Raw genomic sequence first — 17,011 nt, 5'->3', positions numbered from 1 at the left:
AAAAAAAAAAAATCTAATATAAACAATGCACAAGTTCTTATAGTGCATGCATAAGAGTTTCAAAATCAAAATCTATAATAGATTTGACCATAAATTATGTCTTCCTGCTGATTGAAATTTACTCTTTTACTTATAACCTTCAATTCATTTCTACAGATAATAATATCTTCACCCCTCTCTCACCCCACCTCTTTTCAGTCTCTTTCTTCTGCTTCCTCCTTTCTAGCGGTGGCTCGTGGGAGTGCGTCACACTAGTTTCTAGCTTCGGCCGTCCGAGTTTCAGTGTTTCAAGCCTTGGTGCCTCGAGGATGTAGGCTTTGGGCTGCCTCGATGGTCTCTCTCGTGAGGGAGCATGGTCTTTCTCCGTCGTTTTACTATGGAGCTAAAGAGTTTGAGATTTCGGCGGGGGAAGGGTCCTCAGTTCTCCGACTGGAAGAAAAGAGAAAAGGCTACTCTCATGTGGCATTCTTGGGGTCGTCATGTACTACTGGATGGCTGTCTTCTTCGGCCAAGGGGGTGGTGTGTAACTCTGATTCAAAGGATTTCATCAAGTCCTTCAGGGAGGGTTCAAAAGTGACAATCACGCAGAGAGGCTCCAATGCATCCGGTCGGTTTTTTGAAGGGGCTGGTGTACGCGGTGGGTGGCCGGAGAAGAAGGGCAGGGTTGGAGCCGATTTGCCCTCGAACTAAGCAAGGTGAAGGCCGTTATTGATTCCACGGTTGGCTCCTCCGCTGCGACGCCGTTTGATGATCCTTCGTCTAGGAAGAAAGAGGGGTCTCAGTTGGGTCGGGACGCAGCTTGTCCTGGTGGAGTAAGGTCTCTCTTGGTTGGTGATGCACCATCGTACGCGGAGGTGGTGCATTCATCGGTTAGCTATTCTAAGAAGAATGGGCCTTTGGTTTAGTCGGCAGTTGTGTGTGGCTTGGATCTGTTTCCATGGGAGGTGACAGAAGATTTCGAGGTGGTGAGATCGGAGGGAATTGCTTCGATCTGGAAAATAAATCGTTGGTTTTGCTGGACATGAAGAACCCACTAGACAAGAACCATGATTGAGGACACACTGCTTGAGGTTCGGCTAGCTCTCCGCGAGCCGTGGCTCAAGAAGCTTCTCTGTCGAAGAAGACGAAGGGCTTCGAGACCCTTCATTCGTGGAAAAAGTTGTTGGATAAAATTCAGACATAAGTGGACCGGGCCATTGGGTACGTGCTCGATGGGATGAAGGGCTCTGGTCTGGGCCAAAAGCCCAATTTGGTGTGTAAGCGCAAGAGTGGTTTTCATATGCGGGCTAGGTTCTCGCTTGCGGGCCAGAAGCCCAACGCCAAGAGCATCAACTTGGTGGGCTCAATCAGGGGCTTGGGCTTGGGCTCGTCGCGGGCTCTGCTAACTTAGGCCCTGGGCCTTCAATTAGTTTTGAAGCGAATAATGGGTTTTCAACAGGTTTTGATCCTGGGTTTTGGCCAAATCCTCTCGAATCTTCGGAGGTGTCGGCGGTGGCAGTCAAGGTTGGTGTCTTTCAGTAAACGGGGTCTGATCCAATTAGTTCGAAGATGCCAGATGTCGCCATTGGTCATGTCCAGTCATCTTCGAGGCCGTGTTCGCCAGTAGGTATGGTTTCTTTGAACTCATCGGTAGAAATCACCAAGAATGCGACTAAGCCCATAATATTCTATAATCGCAAGTACAAGGCTAAGAGGGAGACGAAGTTGGCTGAGGGTCTTCTTGCAAGAAAGGTGTTTAGCATTCCGCCTGGTGTTTTGCCTTTGATAGGCGGCTAGTGCACAGTTCCAGGTGGGTCTTCTGGATTGTTTTCAGAGTTTGAGCCTTATGGCATGCCAGTGGTCTCTTTGGAGTGCCCAAATGACGCCGATGTGTTCTCTCCTACACCGGAGACCACGCTGGCGGTGGTCCGGTGGTCGGAGTCTGGTAAGGCCGTAGCCCAGACCACACCGGAGGATGCACACGTCCTAGTAAGTTCTAATATCTAGCGTGAGGGGTCTTCTCCATCTTGGGGCTTCCTCCAATGGGGTTTTCTTAAGCCAAGTTCATCCTCTGTAGAGGTTCGTGGCTGTTCGTTTGAGCCGACAAAGCTAGGCGTGACATGTTTCCAGGTTTTGCCATTGGGTCAATCTCCTCCAACTAGAGAAGGGTGCTTTTTGTTGAAATCCTTTGTCGGTGGATGGTTTTCCTAGTATCGTCTTGGAGGAGGGTGAATCTTCAGATACAGGTGTTTTGGATGGGTCTGGGGATGGGTGCTACTCCAAAGTAGTGCTTAGTGCGTTGGGGTTCGCTCCCACTCTAGGGATCTCTTTTGGAGGTAATGATAAAAAGTTATGGATCTTTTGACTGTCATTGAAGAGGGGCAGCATAGGGAGGATGAGGGTTCTATCTCGAAACGGAAGGGGTAGGGAGCGAAAAACATTGGAATGCTCTATTAACTTCGATGCTAGAGGCAACGGTTCTAACCGGGGTAAAGGCAAGGCTAGTTTGCAGGCTTAGGGCTTCTTTGTGGGGTTGGGGTTTATTTTGTGGGTGCCTTGTTGTTTTTCCTTTGTTAGGTTTTTCTTTTTGTTTGTCTTTTCTGGTGTTCATTGTGTATACTTCATATGTACATAGGGTCATCTTACGCTTTTTATTGATATTTTCATAATTGCCTATCATATGTATAGATAAGATACAATGTTATATGAATCACGGGTGGATGACACAAATTATATCACAATGAAATGGTAATCACAAGAAAGATAGATGGCCCATGAAAAAATACAACGTCACAACTATCAACAAACTCAAATAGATGATAAATTTGATTAATGATGGATTTCGTATAATGTAATTTTCATTATTTCTTCATTTCTATCATGATTTAGCTAAAACCTTCAAGCTTTCAAACCTCTGGAGTCCATAAAAGTATTCAATAGTTTGTGTGAGCCAAGAACATTTTCAAAGTTCAAGCATATCACATTGATGGCATATCTCTAAGCAGAAAAGGACTCTAAGGAGTTATATTATAGCTGAATATTCCATCTGACTGATAAGATGTAAGCAGTGGCATGTGAAAGCATTGATACGGCAGATCAAATATAGAGTAAAAGAATACAACAATAATCAATTCTAATTGGAAAACTTAAGTCCAATTCAACAGCAAACCTGTTGTCCAAAGACATATGGTGGGATCGTTGAACTTCCCCAAGACTCAAAGCGATAAACATCTAAGTAGTTTTTCTGTTCAAACAAGTAATCATGTCAAATACATAATCATCATCAAGTAAAATTAAGACAGACAAATAGTTGACAAAGAAGAAAAGAAGAGAAGTTTGGCCGAAAGAAAACTGTTTATTTAATCATATGTTTCATACGTTTACAAGACTTTATATAGAAGAGAGATACACACTATTAAGGAAAGAACGTAATGGCATATTACAATCAAATAAATTAAGAAATCAAATCAAGGCGAATCAAATCATAATCTTCAACACTCCCCCTCAAGTTGGGGCAAAGATGAGAGTGTGCTTGCATAAGACTGAATGAACACTACAAGACACTTCATTTTTCAAAATATTCGCAAGTTGTTCGTCTGTCTTCACATATGGTGTGCAGATTATACATGCTCAGAGTTTTTCTTTAATAGAGTGTCAGTCAATTTCAACATGCTTTGTTCAATCATGATGGACTGAATTATGAGCAATATTAACTGTAGCTTTACACAATACAGTTTCATTAAATCCTTGGAATCAAACCCAAGCTCTTTCCAGAGTATCTTCAACCATAACAATTCACACACTCCATGAGTCATGGCTCTAAATTCTGCTTCTGCACTTGATCTGACAACCACTAATTTTTTTTTGCTATGCCATGCAACCAAATTACCTTTCACAAATGTACAATAACCTAAAGTGGACCATCGATCCATAATATATCCAGCCTAATCTGCATCTGTATAGGCTTTTATTTTCAAATAATCATGTTGAGAAAACAATAGTCTCTTACATGGTTTGGATTTCAAGTAGCGAAAGATCTGATAAGCTGCTTCCATATGAGGCTCTCGCGGCGAATGCATAAATTGACTCACCACACTAACAGCATATGCAATCCTAGGACGGGTGTGAGACAAATAGATCAATCAGCCAACCAATCGCTAATATCTACCTTTATCCACCAAATGACTCTCACTACTTTCTCCTAACTTAACATTCACCTCCACTGGATTATCAATGACTTTGCATCCGAGAATTCTTGTTTCCTTGAGAAGATCAAGAACATATTTCCATTGGAAGATAAATAAACCATGTTTTGGCCTCGCTACCTCAATGCCCAAAAAATACTTCAAACTGGCCAAGTCTTTTATTTCCAATTCGCTAGTAAGAGATTGTTTTAAGTTCCATATCTCCTCAACATCATTTCCTGTTACTACAATATCATCAACATACACAATCAAAGCCGTTACATTTCCTTGAGTGGAATGTTTAATAAAAAGTGTATGACCAGCTTGACTTTGTGTTTGTAACCAAATCTTTGCATAACTCGAGAAAACCGCTCAAACCTATAGATTGTTTTAGGTCATACAAAGCCTTCTTCAGTTTGCACACTTTACCCATAGAGGATGGATCTTCAAGTCCAACAAGAACTTCTATGTATACTTCTTCTTCTAGATCTCCATGAAGGAATACATTTTTCACATCAAATTGATGCATAGGCCAATCCAGATTTGTTGTTACAGAAAGTAGAACTCTAATTGAGTTCATCTTTGCTATCGGAGTAAATATTTCTTCATAGTTAATTCCATAGGTTTGTGCAAAACCTTTGTCACCTAATTTGGCCTTGTAACATTCCACTAAACCATTGGCCTTAAGCTTGACGGTGAGCACCTACTTGCATCAACTGACTTCTTCCCATTAGGTAATTTAACACAATCCCAGGTAATATTTTTGTGAAAGGTTTTCATCTCTTCTTGTATCGCTTCCCTCCACTTTGGATCATTAAGTGTCTCCTGTAGATTTCTAGGAATAGACTTAGGCGACAATTTGGACACAAAGGAACGATATGGTGGTGAAAGATGCTAATAGGAAATCAAATCACATATGGGATGGTGAGTGCATGACCTAACTCCATTGCGGTATTTAAGGATTCAAATTAGGAAAGAAGCAGTGTTTCCAGAGTCAGGATTAGATGTTTTGGCAAGTAGCATCACGGATAGACTTACTTTTCTAGTATCTGGAGTAAACTCCCAACTCTTCTACAGGAAACGCATATGACTTATCAGTAGAATCAGCAGGAGACTCATTAGTAAATGGTTGTTGTTTCTCCTACTCTAGCGCAAGAGCAAGGACAGGTAACTGGACTAAAAAACTCCTCTTAACTCAGACTCTCCCCCTAAAGAGTATGTTGGGCTATGGAGAAATATGGTTGTGTTTCAAAAAAGATAACATCCACAATGGGGAATGAAAACATTTCTTCTTCTTCTTCTTCTTTTCTTTTTTTTTTTTTTTTTTTGATAAGTGGGAATGAAAACATTTCTATGGGGAATGAAAACATTTCTACCCCTCCTGTGTAGGAAAATAACCCACAAAGACACATTTGAGGGCACGAGGATCTAACTTACCCCAAGCTGGACCATGAATATGGACAAAATGAACACATCCAAACACCTTAGGAGAGACACCTTCTGAAGTAGAGAAAGGTAGGGATAACACCTCAAGGGGTGTTTTAAGTGCCATTATCATCTTAGTCATCCATCTCCTCCTATTTTGAAGAGTAACGTTAAGCATCTTGGTCACGTGTCTTCTTTTCATGAGTCTTGTGAACTTCGCAAATATCATCATGTGTCCTTCCCAAACTACGGTTCCTAGTCGGATTTCGAGTCCTTTTGAGTTAGTTTATTTTGATGTATGGGGCCACAAAATATTGCTCCTAATAAATTTTAATATTTTGTAACATTATTGGATTATCATTCTTGCATGACTTCGATATTTTCTATGCAAAATAATTTTGAGTTATTCTCTATATTTCAACTTTTCTGTCATGAAACTAAAACTTAATTTGGATGAAAAATTTGCATCTTGCTTCCTGATCATGTCAAAGAGTATGTGTCTACTTTTTTTTGCCACCTATTTGTCTAGCAAAGGCAGTATCCATCAAACAACTTGTGTTCACACACCACGATAGAATTATTTTTTTTTTTTATAAGTAATAAAATTTTATAAAAAAATCGGAAGGCGCCCCTAAGAACACAGGAACAACCAAAGTAGCCCACAAGAAGAAAAAAAAACCACCCAACAATCCCTCAAATATCAAAGCCCTCAAACCCCTCAAGGAGCACTCAACGCTACAGCATGTGAGCCTTGCATTTCCTTTGCCGGGAGAACGTGCTTGCATCGCCATAGTTAATGAAGCTTACCAGATTCAACAGCTCCCTCCTACCTTTGGTCTTTGGACGTGCAAACATAACTCCCTAATGGAAGTTCCCTTCAATGGCATCCGAAATCACCAAAGACGAATCCACATCCTCATCACTATCCAACTCCCAATCCAAGGCCATGTCGGGAGGTAAAGCACCTAAAGGGTAAGGGGAGTCTCCATCCTCCCCATCCCATACCTCGTTGCCTTACTCCCACACAACCACCTCCCCAGGATGACCAAAACCTACTAGCCACTTTTGAGATTGGGTCAAACCATTCACCCTAAAATCCTCATCTTTTATACGGTGGTTGGAGTGACACAACCATCCAAGGGGGAGGGAGCCCTTACTACCCCATATTCCTTAACAATCGGAGTTGATGCCGACACAACCGACACTTTATGCGAGAGATGAGAAGAAATAACTTGCACAAACGGGCACAGGTTGAGAAACCCCCGCCAAAGAAAACCCCTTACCGGAGTAAAAAGCTTAACATTATCCTTCAATGTATCTACCACTCTAGCAGAATCCAGCACTGAAATCGCAGCAACTACTTCCTCGATTGGAACACTGATAGGCAAAAGCAAAGAAAGGATTACCAAATCTAATGCAGAGGTGTCACCAGAGAGAGGAGGCTGGAAGACCCCACCGGTAGAAACTGGCCTCAAAGCTTCCATAAACTCTGCAAATAAATCCTCATCCAAATGCACTCCCTAGCCTTCCAATAGTACTTTTGGAATGGCTTAGATTCCAACGACACAGGAAATGAGGAACGAAGCCTCTCTCTCAACTCAGCCACCCCTGAAGACGAGCCTCCTGAAAAAATCGATACCTGTGAGGAGGCAATGATAGGCTGAGAAAGAGGTTCTTACGGAAGCCGCACGTCGGAGCTGGGCTGAAGAGCCGAACAAGCAACGCTAGAACTCACCAAGTCAAACCCATCTCGCATCGAGGAGTCCGAGGCCAAAGCAACCGCCCCTAAAGGAGAGATACCAAAAGAAACAACCGGTGCCAAAGAAGTCTCCTCAGACCTGGGAGAACCATTTAGAGACGCCGAAAACAGCACCTCCGCTGTCGGTTGGAGGGTAAAAACAAATCTTGATACTACAGGACTCTCGATCTCTTGAGAAGACCCCAACTGCCGACTTGCAAAGCCCCTCGGAAAGCGACAGACCCATAACCACCCTTAAAAAGGCTGGCAAATGCGTCATGGCTTGATCAGGATCCGAAATGGTCCCAGCACCCAAATATCCAGGATCCTTCTTCTTCACCACGAGCTTCAGACCCAGCCCAGCACACTTGAACCAGGAAACTAACGCCCGATCCAAAGCAACCCAAAGCCACTCTAGAAACTTCTTCCACGGGCAAGAAAATCCTAACTTCTTCCTAACCTCGCTACCACCATGGAAGCAGACTTGATTCTTATTCTTCTCCGTCGACCCAAGCTAATGCTCCTCCAAATCATAACAGTCCACCGCCAATCTCCCGACTTCAACCTCCCTATTCCACGCCGCCAAAAGCAGATCCAATCCACGCAACTCTAACTTTGAAGCCAATGGCCCTAGATGCTTGACAAGAAAATTAACCTCCCCACAAACCACCTCCACAAAGGACGGAGGCGCCCCACCCAGACGACCGGGAAAAACACCCCCTTCTATTTCCCCTCCAGGGGAGACGCCTCAAAAACCAGCGACCAAACCTTTAATTCAAGAAACGCAAGCATCTTTCGAAGCTCACCCACAACCCGAGACTAGCCCCATCCTTCACAGCCTTTAGGGAGCCAAATAACCCCTTTACGGCCACCCTCAACGTAGGCCACCACCTCAAGGTAACAGCCGGCCTTGTTACCACCCCCATGAACCATCAAGGCTTTCACATCTTCACAGTACGACGTGACGAAATCCTCCTTCACTGGTGCCTTCAATGCCTCCTCAATTGTGGCCATCAACCACGCAGAACACTGGAAACCCAAAAAAATAAACCTACAAAACCCCTTCCTCCTTTCCTGCAAGCAAATCTCATACACATCTGCCTTCGCCGAAAAAGAGAAAGCTTTGACTTCCACAGAGAAGCGACACTCCATCTTTGCCTTAACTGTTAAGCCTCAAAAAGAAAAACCACGGAGACATACCTGCAAAACAGTCCGTCGGTGAAGACGATACAAACTGAAAAATGACCCTAGAAAAGCTCTGATGGAAGCTCCAATGGCCCCTAGTGGTACGCAACAACAGACACCTCTGCTCCACTACAAGAACTCTAGCTCCGCTAGATGTCGAGCTCCCAAAAGGCTAAAAGAAACAAAACCCTAGCGTGATGCACCTCCACACGCCACCAATAGAATGAAGAGAGAAGAAGAAAGGCGATGGAAGAGGAGAGAGGCGAGAGGTGAGAGCGTTATTTAAACACACACCACGATAGAATGGTGAAGCCAAACGCAAGAATCGTCATTTATTAGAAGTTACCTAAGCCAAGCCTCTCTCTTGTTAATGCCTAAATTCTAACAAAAGCAATCAATGATCTAGTATCTCATCATTACACTTACAAATACAGGCCAATCCACAACAATATGCTTCCTCTTGATTAGGTTATCTACTGTAAGAATTTTTCCCAAATTATTGACTTACAAAATGATACAGCACTTTTAGGCCCTCCAAAAGCAGTAAAAGGTCAACCATCAAGAGACTATTTTGTTTCAACCTCCAACAGATTATCTAATCTTCGGCTTCCTGAACTCTCACTGATATACCAATTCAGAAAAGAATTCACTGATTCTAAATCCCAATCTTGCACTGCTCTCACAGAAATAAGATTTCAATCAACAGTCCATCATGCCCAAATATGTAGCTACTGAGGCTTCTCTTTTTGCAGTTACACATTGAGACGGCTCTTGTCACACCGAGGGGCCAACATAACACAACTTACATGCAATGTTGAAACAGAAATGTCCTCACAAACCATCAAAGTTTTGTATCTATCACACACCCATTAAGATCTAATGAGGATACTATCTACAGAACATAACTCTTTTCCTTTCTCCAAGAACAGGACCAATTGTGTTTAGAATGAACAAAAGCATAAGCAAATCTTTTACCATATAAGTATATCATTGTTCATTTATACTAACACATTTTATCAGCAAAATTTGCATATCCAGTCTGTTGTATACTATTAATAGAAATAAAGCTAGTAAGAACAATTGCTACTATTTGTGAATTAATAATTATCCACAAAAATTTCAAAGCTTAATAAATGGTGACATTTGAACAATTTGTAAAAGTTTTACCCGCTCAACAGATTATGATATTTCATTGATTTTAGCTTCTGTGAGAAGTTGAGAAGTGCTTAATAATACCCTAATTGTAATGTTGAACTCCAAAGCTCATCAAATAATGGAGCAAAAACCTGACAGCATATGAAACCACCATTTACAATTTAATGACTTCAACGGACACATATTTCTTGAATCATTGGAGATAGTTAAAATATCGCCATGGTTACAGTTTCCCCAAATTTTTGCTCAGGCATACCCAAGTATGAGCCATCAAAATATAACATATTTGCTGTTCAAAAGCCCAACAGTAAGTCATAATGCAACTCTAGATGGCAAAGAAGGATTTTTTTTTTTTTTTTTTTTTACTGTCAAAGAAAACTTACGGCTAGTATCACTCTCCCTGATGCAGAAAACAATTCACCAGCAATATCAATTTCAACATTAGTTTCCGCCCCAACTGCCGGCTGGGAGACACATGCCAGGAAATGGCGAACAACCAGCTCATACAATCTCTGTCACAAAGTGAAAGTAATTTAAAATTTGAAAGAAACAGTACACCAAGCATCTTAACTCAAACAACGAAAATACAGTTCAAGAACATGCAGCAAGGTCAAATACAAATTACGATGGTGACACTGCTTACATGGTGGTCTTGACTCAATCGAGTTTCTCCAGAAAAAAGTTTTGTTGGATGAATGGGTGGATGGGCCTTGTCATCACGTCCACCATTACTAGGGTTTCTCCAAAGTCCTGCCCCAGTGTCCAACAACCGCTGTGCATATGATCCCCATACAGGGTGCCTTTGTTGTTCTTGCACAATTGCCTACATGAAATTATTGTCATAATGGCCCGTTAAATCAATCAAAGCTGATGAAAAGCAACTGAAGAAAGAGTTATAGTTCATTTGGCAACCATGATTTCAAAAACAAATATGATTTTGTTTTTGCTTTTTTCAAAAAACAAATCATATTTTATTCAACTATTTTCAAAAACAAATCATATTTTATTCAACTTTTTCTAATTTTATCTCACAAAGTCAAACCTCAAAATTCGCACACCAAATAAGAATTGAATTCTGATTTCAAAAATCAAACACCCAAACGGACCATTAATGGTCAACACGGGGATGAAAACAACATCAAACTAAGTGAAAAAGCTGCTATAATGTATGGAGAGCAAACGGTATTTAGTGGAAATGCTATGCTGGCATGTGATCAATAGTATGAAGTAGTGATAACCTTTTCTTTTTCCAGGAAAAAAGAAACTTAAAGTGAAATCTTAAAAAGGCATTAAGCAGGATTGGACAAGGCAAGCCATCTTCTTCCAATGAGAGTTGGCATATAACCGAGATGATCAAGAAGCATGAGTTTAGGAAGTTTTCACAAAGGTGAATGTCTGAAAGTCCTTAAAACAGAAGGTGGCTACTATAAGTGATGTGGAACTCGAAATCTATTAAGCGCATAAACAAGGGTACATGGTAGAACAGAAGACACCCACACATATAAGCAAAAGGTAGACAATTTTCAAAACAAGATAGAGAGTTAAATTGCCTTTAAAACTCCAAACTAAAAGCAAAATCTAACAAAACCAATACTTACGAAAAATCAAATTCCATAATAAAGTTACAGATGAACTATCAACTAGGACCTCCAAAAATCCAAGCATTGGAAGATATCTCAATAGCCTCAAAAATATCAACAGACTCATAATCACTTGAGATCCAATCCAATAAGAGAAAATTTTGTTGAAGATGGAAACTACCGACATACTATGATTCTTTTTTATTTATTATGATTGTAATAGTCTATATTTCTTTCCATATTAGTCTATAGGTTTCTTCTATTTAAGCCTATGCAATCGTATGAAACTATCACAAGCAATAAGAATTTATTTCTCTCTTTTTCGTTCTTTATTTTCTACTTGGTATCAAAGCAGAAGTCATGAGTTCGAACCATGTCTCCTTCATTTACATCTTATTTCAATTAAATATTTCATGTGTTGAGTCTTATCAATTAAAATGGAGTTTGAGCCCACACGTGAGGAAGAGGGTTAAAGTATTGATTAAATGATTAAATTTACGTATTTCTATCATCTTAAGCTATTGGGATAAGTGGTAATTTAACATGGTATCAGAGCCAAATTAGGGTTCTTTTGTTTTGGGTTCTTCATTTTTTTTCCTCTACCCACGGTCATGCGACTGCGTCTTTGTTGTTGTGTACCTAGATGTGGCTCAGCATAATCTAGGTCGCACGATCCCAGTAGGTACCACCGGCGTTCTATGGGCCGTTCCACCGATGAACGATGGCGATTTGGTGAACACTTGATCCATCACGAACACTAATCATTGTGTTTGATGGATCGATTGTGAACAAGGTGGTCTTCCTTGGCTTGTTCGGCAGTTTCTGATTTGATTTGGAGTTTTCGAGGCCTACCGGAGTACGTAAGCGGCGGCGCGTGGACCTTCGACGATGGCAAGACAGTTCTGTTCTGCATGACTAAACGACACGGCATTTAGAAGGGATTTATTGGTCTGTCGTTCAACCCTAATGCCAACAACTTGCAATTCAGAACTAAAGCAAACTACAGATATGACCTAAACGACCTGCAGTTTAGCAAAAAAAAACCAGATGCTGATTGCAGAATAATCAGTATTTTTTTGGGGAAAAAGACATTTTGCCCCCATATTTTATCCACAACCTGGCGATATACCCCCCAATGTACCAACAACTTGCAATTCAGAACTAAAGCAAACTACAGATATGACCTAAACGACCTGCAGTTTAGCAAAAAAAAAAAAAAAAACAGATGCTGATTGCAGAATAATCAGTATTTTTTTTGGGAAAAATACAGTTTGCCCCCATGTTTTATCCACGGCCTGGCGATATACCTCCCAATGTACCAAAATTAAGAGATGACCCTCCCGAACTTGCCAACGTGTGGCAAAAATACTTTTTGTCTAGTCTCCCGTCTGTTTGTACTGAAAGACGTGACGCACATGACCTTTTAATGCATTTTTACTTCCCAAATTGCCCCTTAACACGTCCCTTCCTATTTCACACGCAACACATGAAAATCAGCAATCATACTGGTCTTCATGAACGTGTGCACCATCCGATCCTCTTATTGAACCGATTATCCGATCGCCACCGTTCAAAGTACCAACTCATTCACTCTCTACGCACCATCTGGTGATCGCCACCGGGAGCTATGAGTTCATTGACGTGGTCCAAACCTGGCAAAGATGTGGACGAGTGTTACGAGAATAAACTCTATGCGCAGGTGGCGAGCTTCAAGCGTAGGTATTTTAACACGCCATGGTCATTCATATCGGCATTGGCTGCCATTTTCCTCTTAATGCTGATGTTTCCAAACCTGGTGAAGAGACTTGACAGCACCGAACGCACACTTTCTTTCCAAGAATATCCATGCACATGAACTAGAGCAACACGGAGAGGCACGATTTTCTTCAAGCAACGTGGACATGCAAGGGTGATACTTTCCATAACAAGAGAGCACCAAGACATTTGGGAAAGTGCAGCATGGACACGTTATTTTCAAATTAAGGAGCACCGAAAGACACGTGAGGCCCTGTGCATGTGGCAAGCCACGAGCTTTTTCCATAACACATTATTCCCAAACCTGATTTATTTCCATACCTGGGCAGCATTGAGAGACATACAGATTCTTTCCATGAAGATCGGCCAGCAGCTCTTACGTGGGACACGAGCTCATAATTGCCCCAAGATTGATAAGAGAGGGCTGAGAGGCAGCAGTGTGTGTTATAAATGGAAGGATCCGGCTAGGCTTTAACCTGGCCACTTTGAGAACAGATTTTATTTAGATGCAGCAACGGACACGCATGCAGCTGGTACTCCACAACCGGCGGTGAGAAGACGTCGGCAGGAAGAAGCCTTTATTCCCAACGTTCACAGTCTTCGGTGGAAGACCTGATAACTTGGGAACCCACTCTGTTGCACTACTCTCTATTATGAAGCTAACTTGGGAACCCACTCTAATACACGGGTTTTAAGCCCCAACAAGCATCACATGTACTTTTCACTACCTAAACAGCGTTGCTTTCATCTAAAATCAAGAACTTTAACAAAATTCATATTAAAAAGAGAGAGAGGGAGAGAGAGAGAGAAAGATTGACCTCCCTCTCAATCCGAACGCTCTGGGGTCGGTTCTGTGCTACCAAACATAGACAAGCTCGTCCCAGCCGGTGCTCGCGAGCAACCCCTCGACAAGAACGCTCATATCAACCCCGACCGCGAACTCCATGTGGTGATCGTACCGACCCATGAGGGCATCCTCCAGCATATAGTCCCACAAGCACACCGTCATGTCGTAGGAGCACGAAACCATGAGGCCCTGTCGGTGAAGCGAGAACCTGACCTTCCTGACCGCGTAGCCGTGGCCACTCAATACCGAGATGGGGACCCTGTAGCTCCTAACATCCCAGACCTTGATGATCTTGTCCACGGAGGCCGTCACGATGCAGCAATCGTCGTACTTGTTCCAGTCGCAGGTGAGGATCTCGAACTTGTGGGCGGGGATGATCATGGTGGAGCCGGGCTTGCGCACGTCCCAGATGCGGAGTGCAATCGTTGGAGGCGGAGGCAAAGACGTCGGCGTGGCGGGGTTTCCAAACGGCGGAGTAGATGCGTGCTCCTTGAATATACAACCTCACATGGTGAAATAGTAAGGGACACGTGAAATAGGAATTAAGGGACACGTGTTAAGTGGCAATTTTGGAACAGAAAATTCATTAAAAGGTCAAGTGCAACACAAGTGACCGACTTTTCATCCAAATAGATGGGTGACTAGAAGGAAAGTATTTGTTGCCACACGTTGGCAAGTTCGGGAGGGTCATCTCTTAATTTTGGTACATTGAGGGGTATATCGCCAGGCCGTGAATAAAACATGAGGGTAAAGTGTCTTTTTTCCATTTTTTTGAATGGTTAAATTTTAGTATTTCTCTTTTACTTGTAATCTTTTTTGAGCCCACCGGTTGTGTTGGAGCAATTTATTTGGTTGGATGTCTGATTTAAAAATGTCGGAGACAAATCAGACGAAAGGGGTAGAGAGTCAGGTGACCTCCCATGGTGAAAATCCAACTCTTCAAATCACAACTGTCAAATTGGATGAGCTCAATTATCTTGCTTGGTCACAATCTGCTCTTTTATCTATTAAGAGCAAAGGGAAGATGGGATACTTGAATTGTAGAATTCAAGAACCAAAGCTCAATGATCCTACTTATGATAAATGGGAAGCAAAAAATTCTATTGTTATGTCATGGTTGCTGCATTCAATGCAACCGAAAATCAATCAGGGGTACTTATTTCTTCGTACAGCCAAAGAGGTTTGGGATGCTGCTGCTCAGACATATCCCAAAATGGGGAACGCTGACTGAAATATGACTTGAAGCAACAGATCCATGGACTAACCCAAGGTGATTGGCTAGTAGCCACTTATTTTCATAAGCTCCGTAGTTTGTGGCAGGAGTTAGATCATTATTAGAATTTGCAACCTGTGTGCTGATGATGCCATTAAAATTAAGATGATTGAAGAGGAACACATTTATGAGCTCTTGGGTAGATTGAATTCAGAGTATGATCCTGTGTGGGTTCAGATTTTTGGGAAGGAACCTCTTCCATCATTACAAGAGGTTTTTTCATACATTCAAAATGAGGAAAGAAAGAAACAGTCTGTGGTTGCCAGATCTAGCGCAAAGGTAGAATTTAGAGCTATGGCTCAAAGAGTGTGTGAAACATTATGGTTGAAAATACTCTTGACAAAGCTTGGGTTTGACTCCAAGGACTCAATGCAATTGTATTGTGACAATAAAGCAGCAATCAGTATTGCTCATAATCCAGTCCAACATGATCGAAGCAAGCATGTTGAAATTGATTGACACTTTATTAAAGAAAAATTCCGAAAAGGTATCATCTGCACACCATATGTGAAGACAGGAGAACTGGCGGATATGTTGACAAAGGGTGTGTCTAGTAGTATTCTTCATTCAGCCTTATCCAAGCTGGGCATGCGAGACATCTATGCCTCAACTTGAGGGGGAGTGTTGGAAATGGAAACTACCGACATACTATGATTCTTCTTTATTTATTCTAATTGTAATATTGTTTTTATTTCTTTCCATATTAGTCTATAGGTTTCTTCTATTTAAACCTAAGCAATCATATGAAACTATCACAAGCAATAAGAATTTTATTTCTCTTTTTCGTTCTTTATTTTCTACTAATTTTACACCCAAGATATACATCTACATATAAATGATTGAAATCATAGAGCTAAACCATATTCATTTCAATGTATCCAAAGAGCGACCAGAAGAAAAGACCAATTTAAACACTTTCGTCCAATTGGTTTAGGCATTGTGTTAAAGGTATAACCAAAGACCTCTCATAATTAGATAAAGCTTAATGTCATTTCTCCAAAGCAGGTGCTTCTGCTAGTTGTTGGTATCTTATTTATGCCATTTCAATCCTGACCAAGTACGAATAGTCAAATAACAACATACAAATTATTTTAAAGGTCAAAACAAGCTTTAAATCATGTCAGTTGTCTTTTTCAAGTATATGCAACTTAACATGCAGATTTCTTTAGATTAAGATATAAATAAAAATATCCAAGCATCCACTTCTAACCATCTTGGTGATCTCCTAGAATATCATACAAGAAAATTTACTGCCTTCATGTCGTCCCCATGCATGAGCAAACACAATCATCGAAAAAGTATAACATTTACTTGTGGCAAATGACACAAGGTCAGAAATTCTAGCTCTTCCAAATTGGTATCTCACTGACGGCTCAAGCCCCACCTGAAGGAGTATTTGCCAACAGAAAGGGACTAACAAACTCATTTATGTCCATAACCATGATGTACTTAAAGGCAATCCGATTGATCATGTTGTCAGCATTAAGTATTAACGCACATGACTTATCATCAAGAGACAATCATCCTATACGTGGGTCTAGGGACTCTCATCCCATACGGAAGTCCAGTGATAAAGAGATAAGAGATAAAGAGAATGAAGAGATAGAGATAAGATAGAAACTCAATGTAAAAGATAGAGTTATACTTCAATATGAAGAGGTAGAGTTGTAGTTAACATGGTATATTGTAAATGCTATATATATCAATGAAAACTCTCTAAGAAGAGCACGGTGAAAATATTATACAGCAAGGGTGTGTTCGGGTTCTATTATGGTATCAGAGCAGCATATAGACCAATGTCTTTGATCCTTATGTTTGACTCTGAATCTACCTCTTCCATAGCTTCCATGGCTTCACCGCCCCACCCAACCAATCCCATGTCTGTAGTCT

At 41.4% G+C, this 17,011-nt stretch overlaps 2 protein-coding genes across 3 annotated transcripts in view; both read right to left on the bottom strand.

The window, feature by feature from the left end:
- Nucleotides 1-17,011, bottom strand: part of LOC133857241 (DNA topoisomerase 3-alpha) — a 91,481-nt gene that overhangs the window by 67,281 nt on the left and 7,189 nt on the right. For both annotated transcript variants that reach the window (XM_062292432.1, XM_062292434.1), the window contains exons 9-11: nt 10,310-10,489; nt 10,050-10,178; nt 3,149-3,223 (exon numbers count right to left, since the gene is read on the bottom strand). In XM_062292432.1, the coding sequence (XP_062148416.1) occupies nt 3,149-3,223; nt 10,050-10,178; nt 10,310-10,489 (384 nt within the window). The remainder of the gene's footprint in view (nt 1-3,148; nt 3,224-10,049; nt 10,179-10,309; nt 10,490-17,011) is intronic.
- LOC133857424 (peroxisome biogenesis protein 7-like) lies at nt 13,858-17,000 on the bottom strand. The gene is made up of 2 exons (XM_062292691.1): nt 16,953-17,000; nt 13,858-14,337 (listed from the first exon to the last, which is right to left on the bottom strand). Exons 1-2 carry the CDS (start codon nt 16,998-17,000, stop codon nt 13,858-13,860), a joined length of 528 nt encoding a protein of 175 aa, XP_062148675.1.

The sequence above is a fragment of the Alnus glutinosa genome, chromosome 14 (assembly GCF_958979055.1).
Source record: "Alnus glutinosa chromosome 14, dhAlnGlut1.1, whole genome shotgun sequence".
Lineage (NCBI taxonomy): Eukaryota > Viridiplantae > Streptophyta > Magnoliopsida > Fagales > Betulaceae > Alnus > Alnus glutinosa.
Note: the sequence above shows the minus strand (reverse complement) of the source record. Positions and strands in the feature narration are given on the sequence as shown.

Excerpts from the sequence above, each read along its gene's own strand:
- LOC133857424 (XM_062292691.1), bottom strand. The coding sequence starts at position 17,000 with ATGGGATTGGTTGGGTGGGGCGGTGAAGCCATGGAAGCTATGGAAGAG. Across the intron at positions 14,338-16,952 it reads CCATGGAAGCTATGGAAGAG|GAGCACGCATCTACTCCGCC; the intron begins GTAGATTCAGAG and ends TGTATATTCAAG.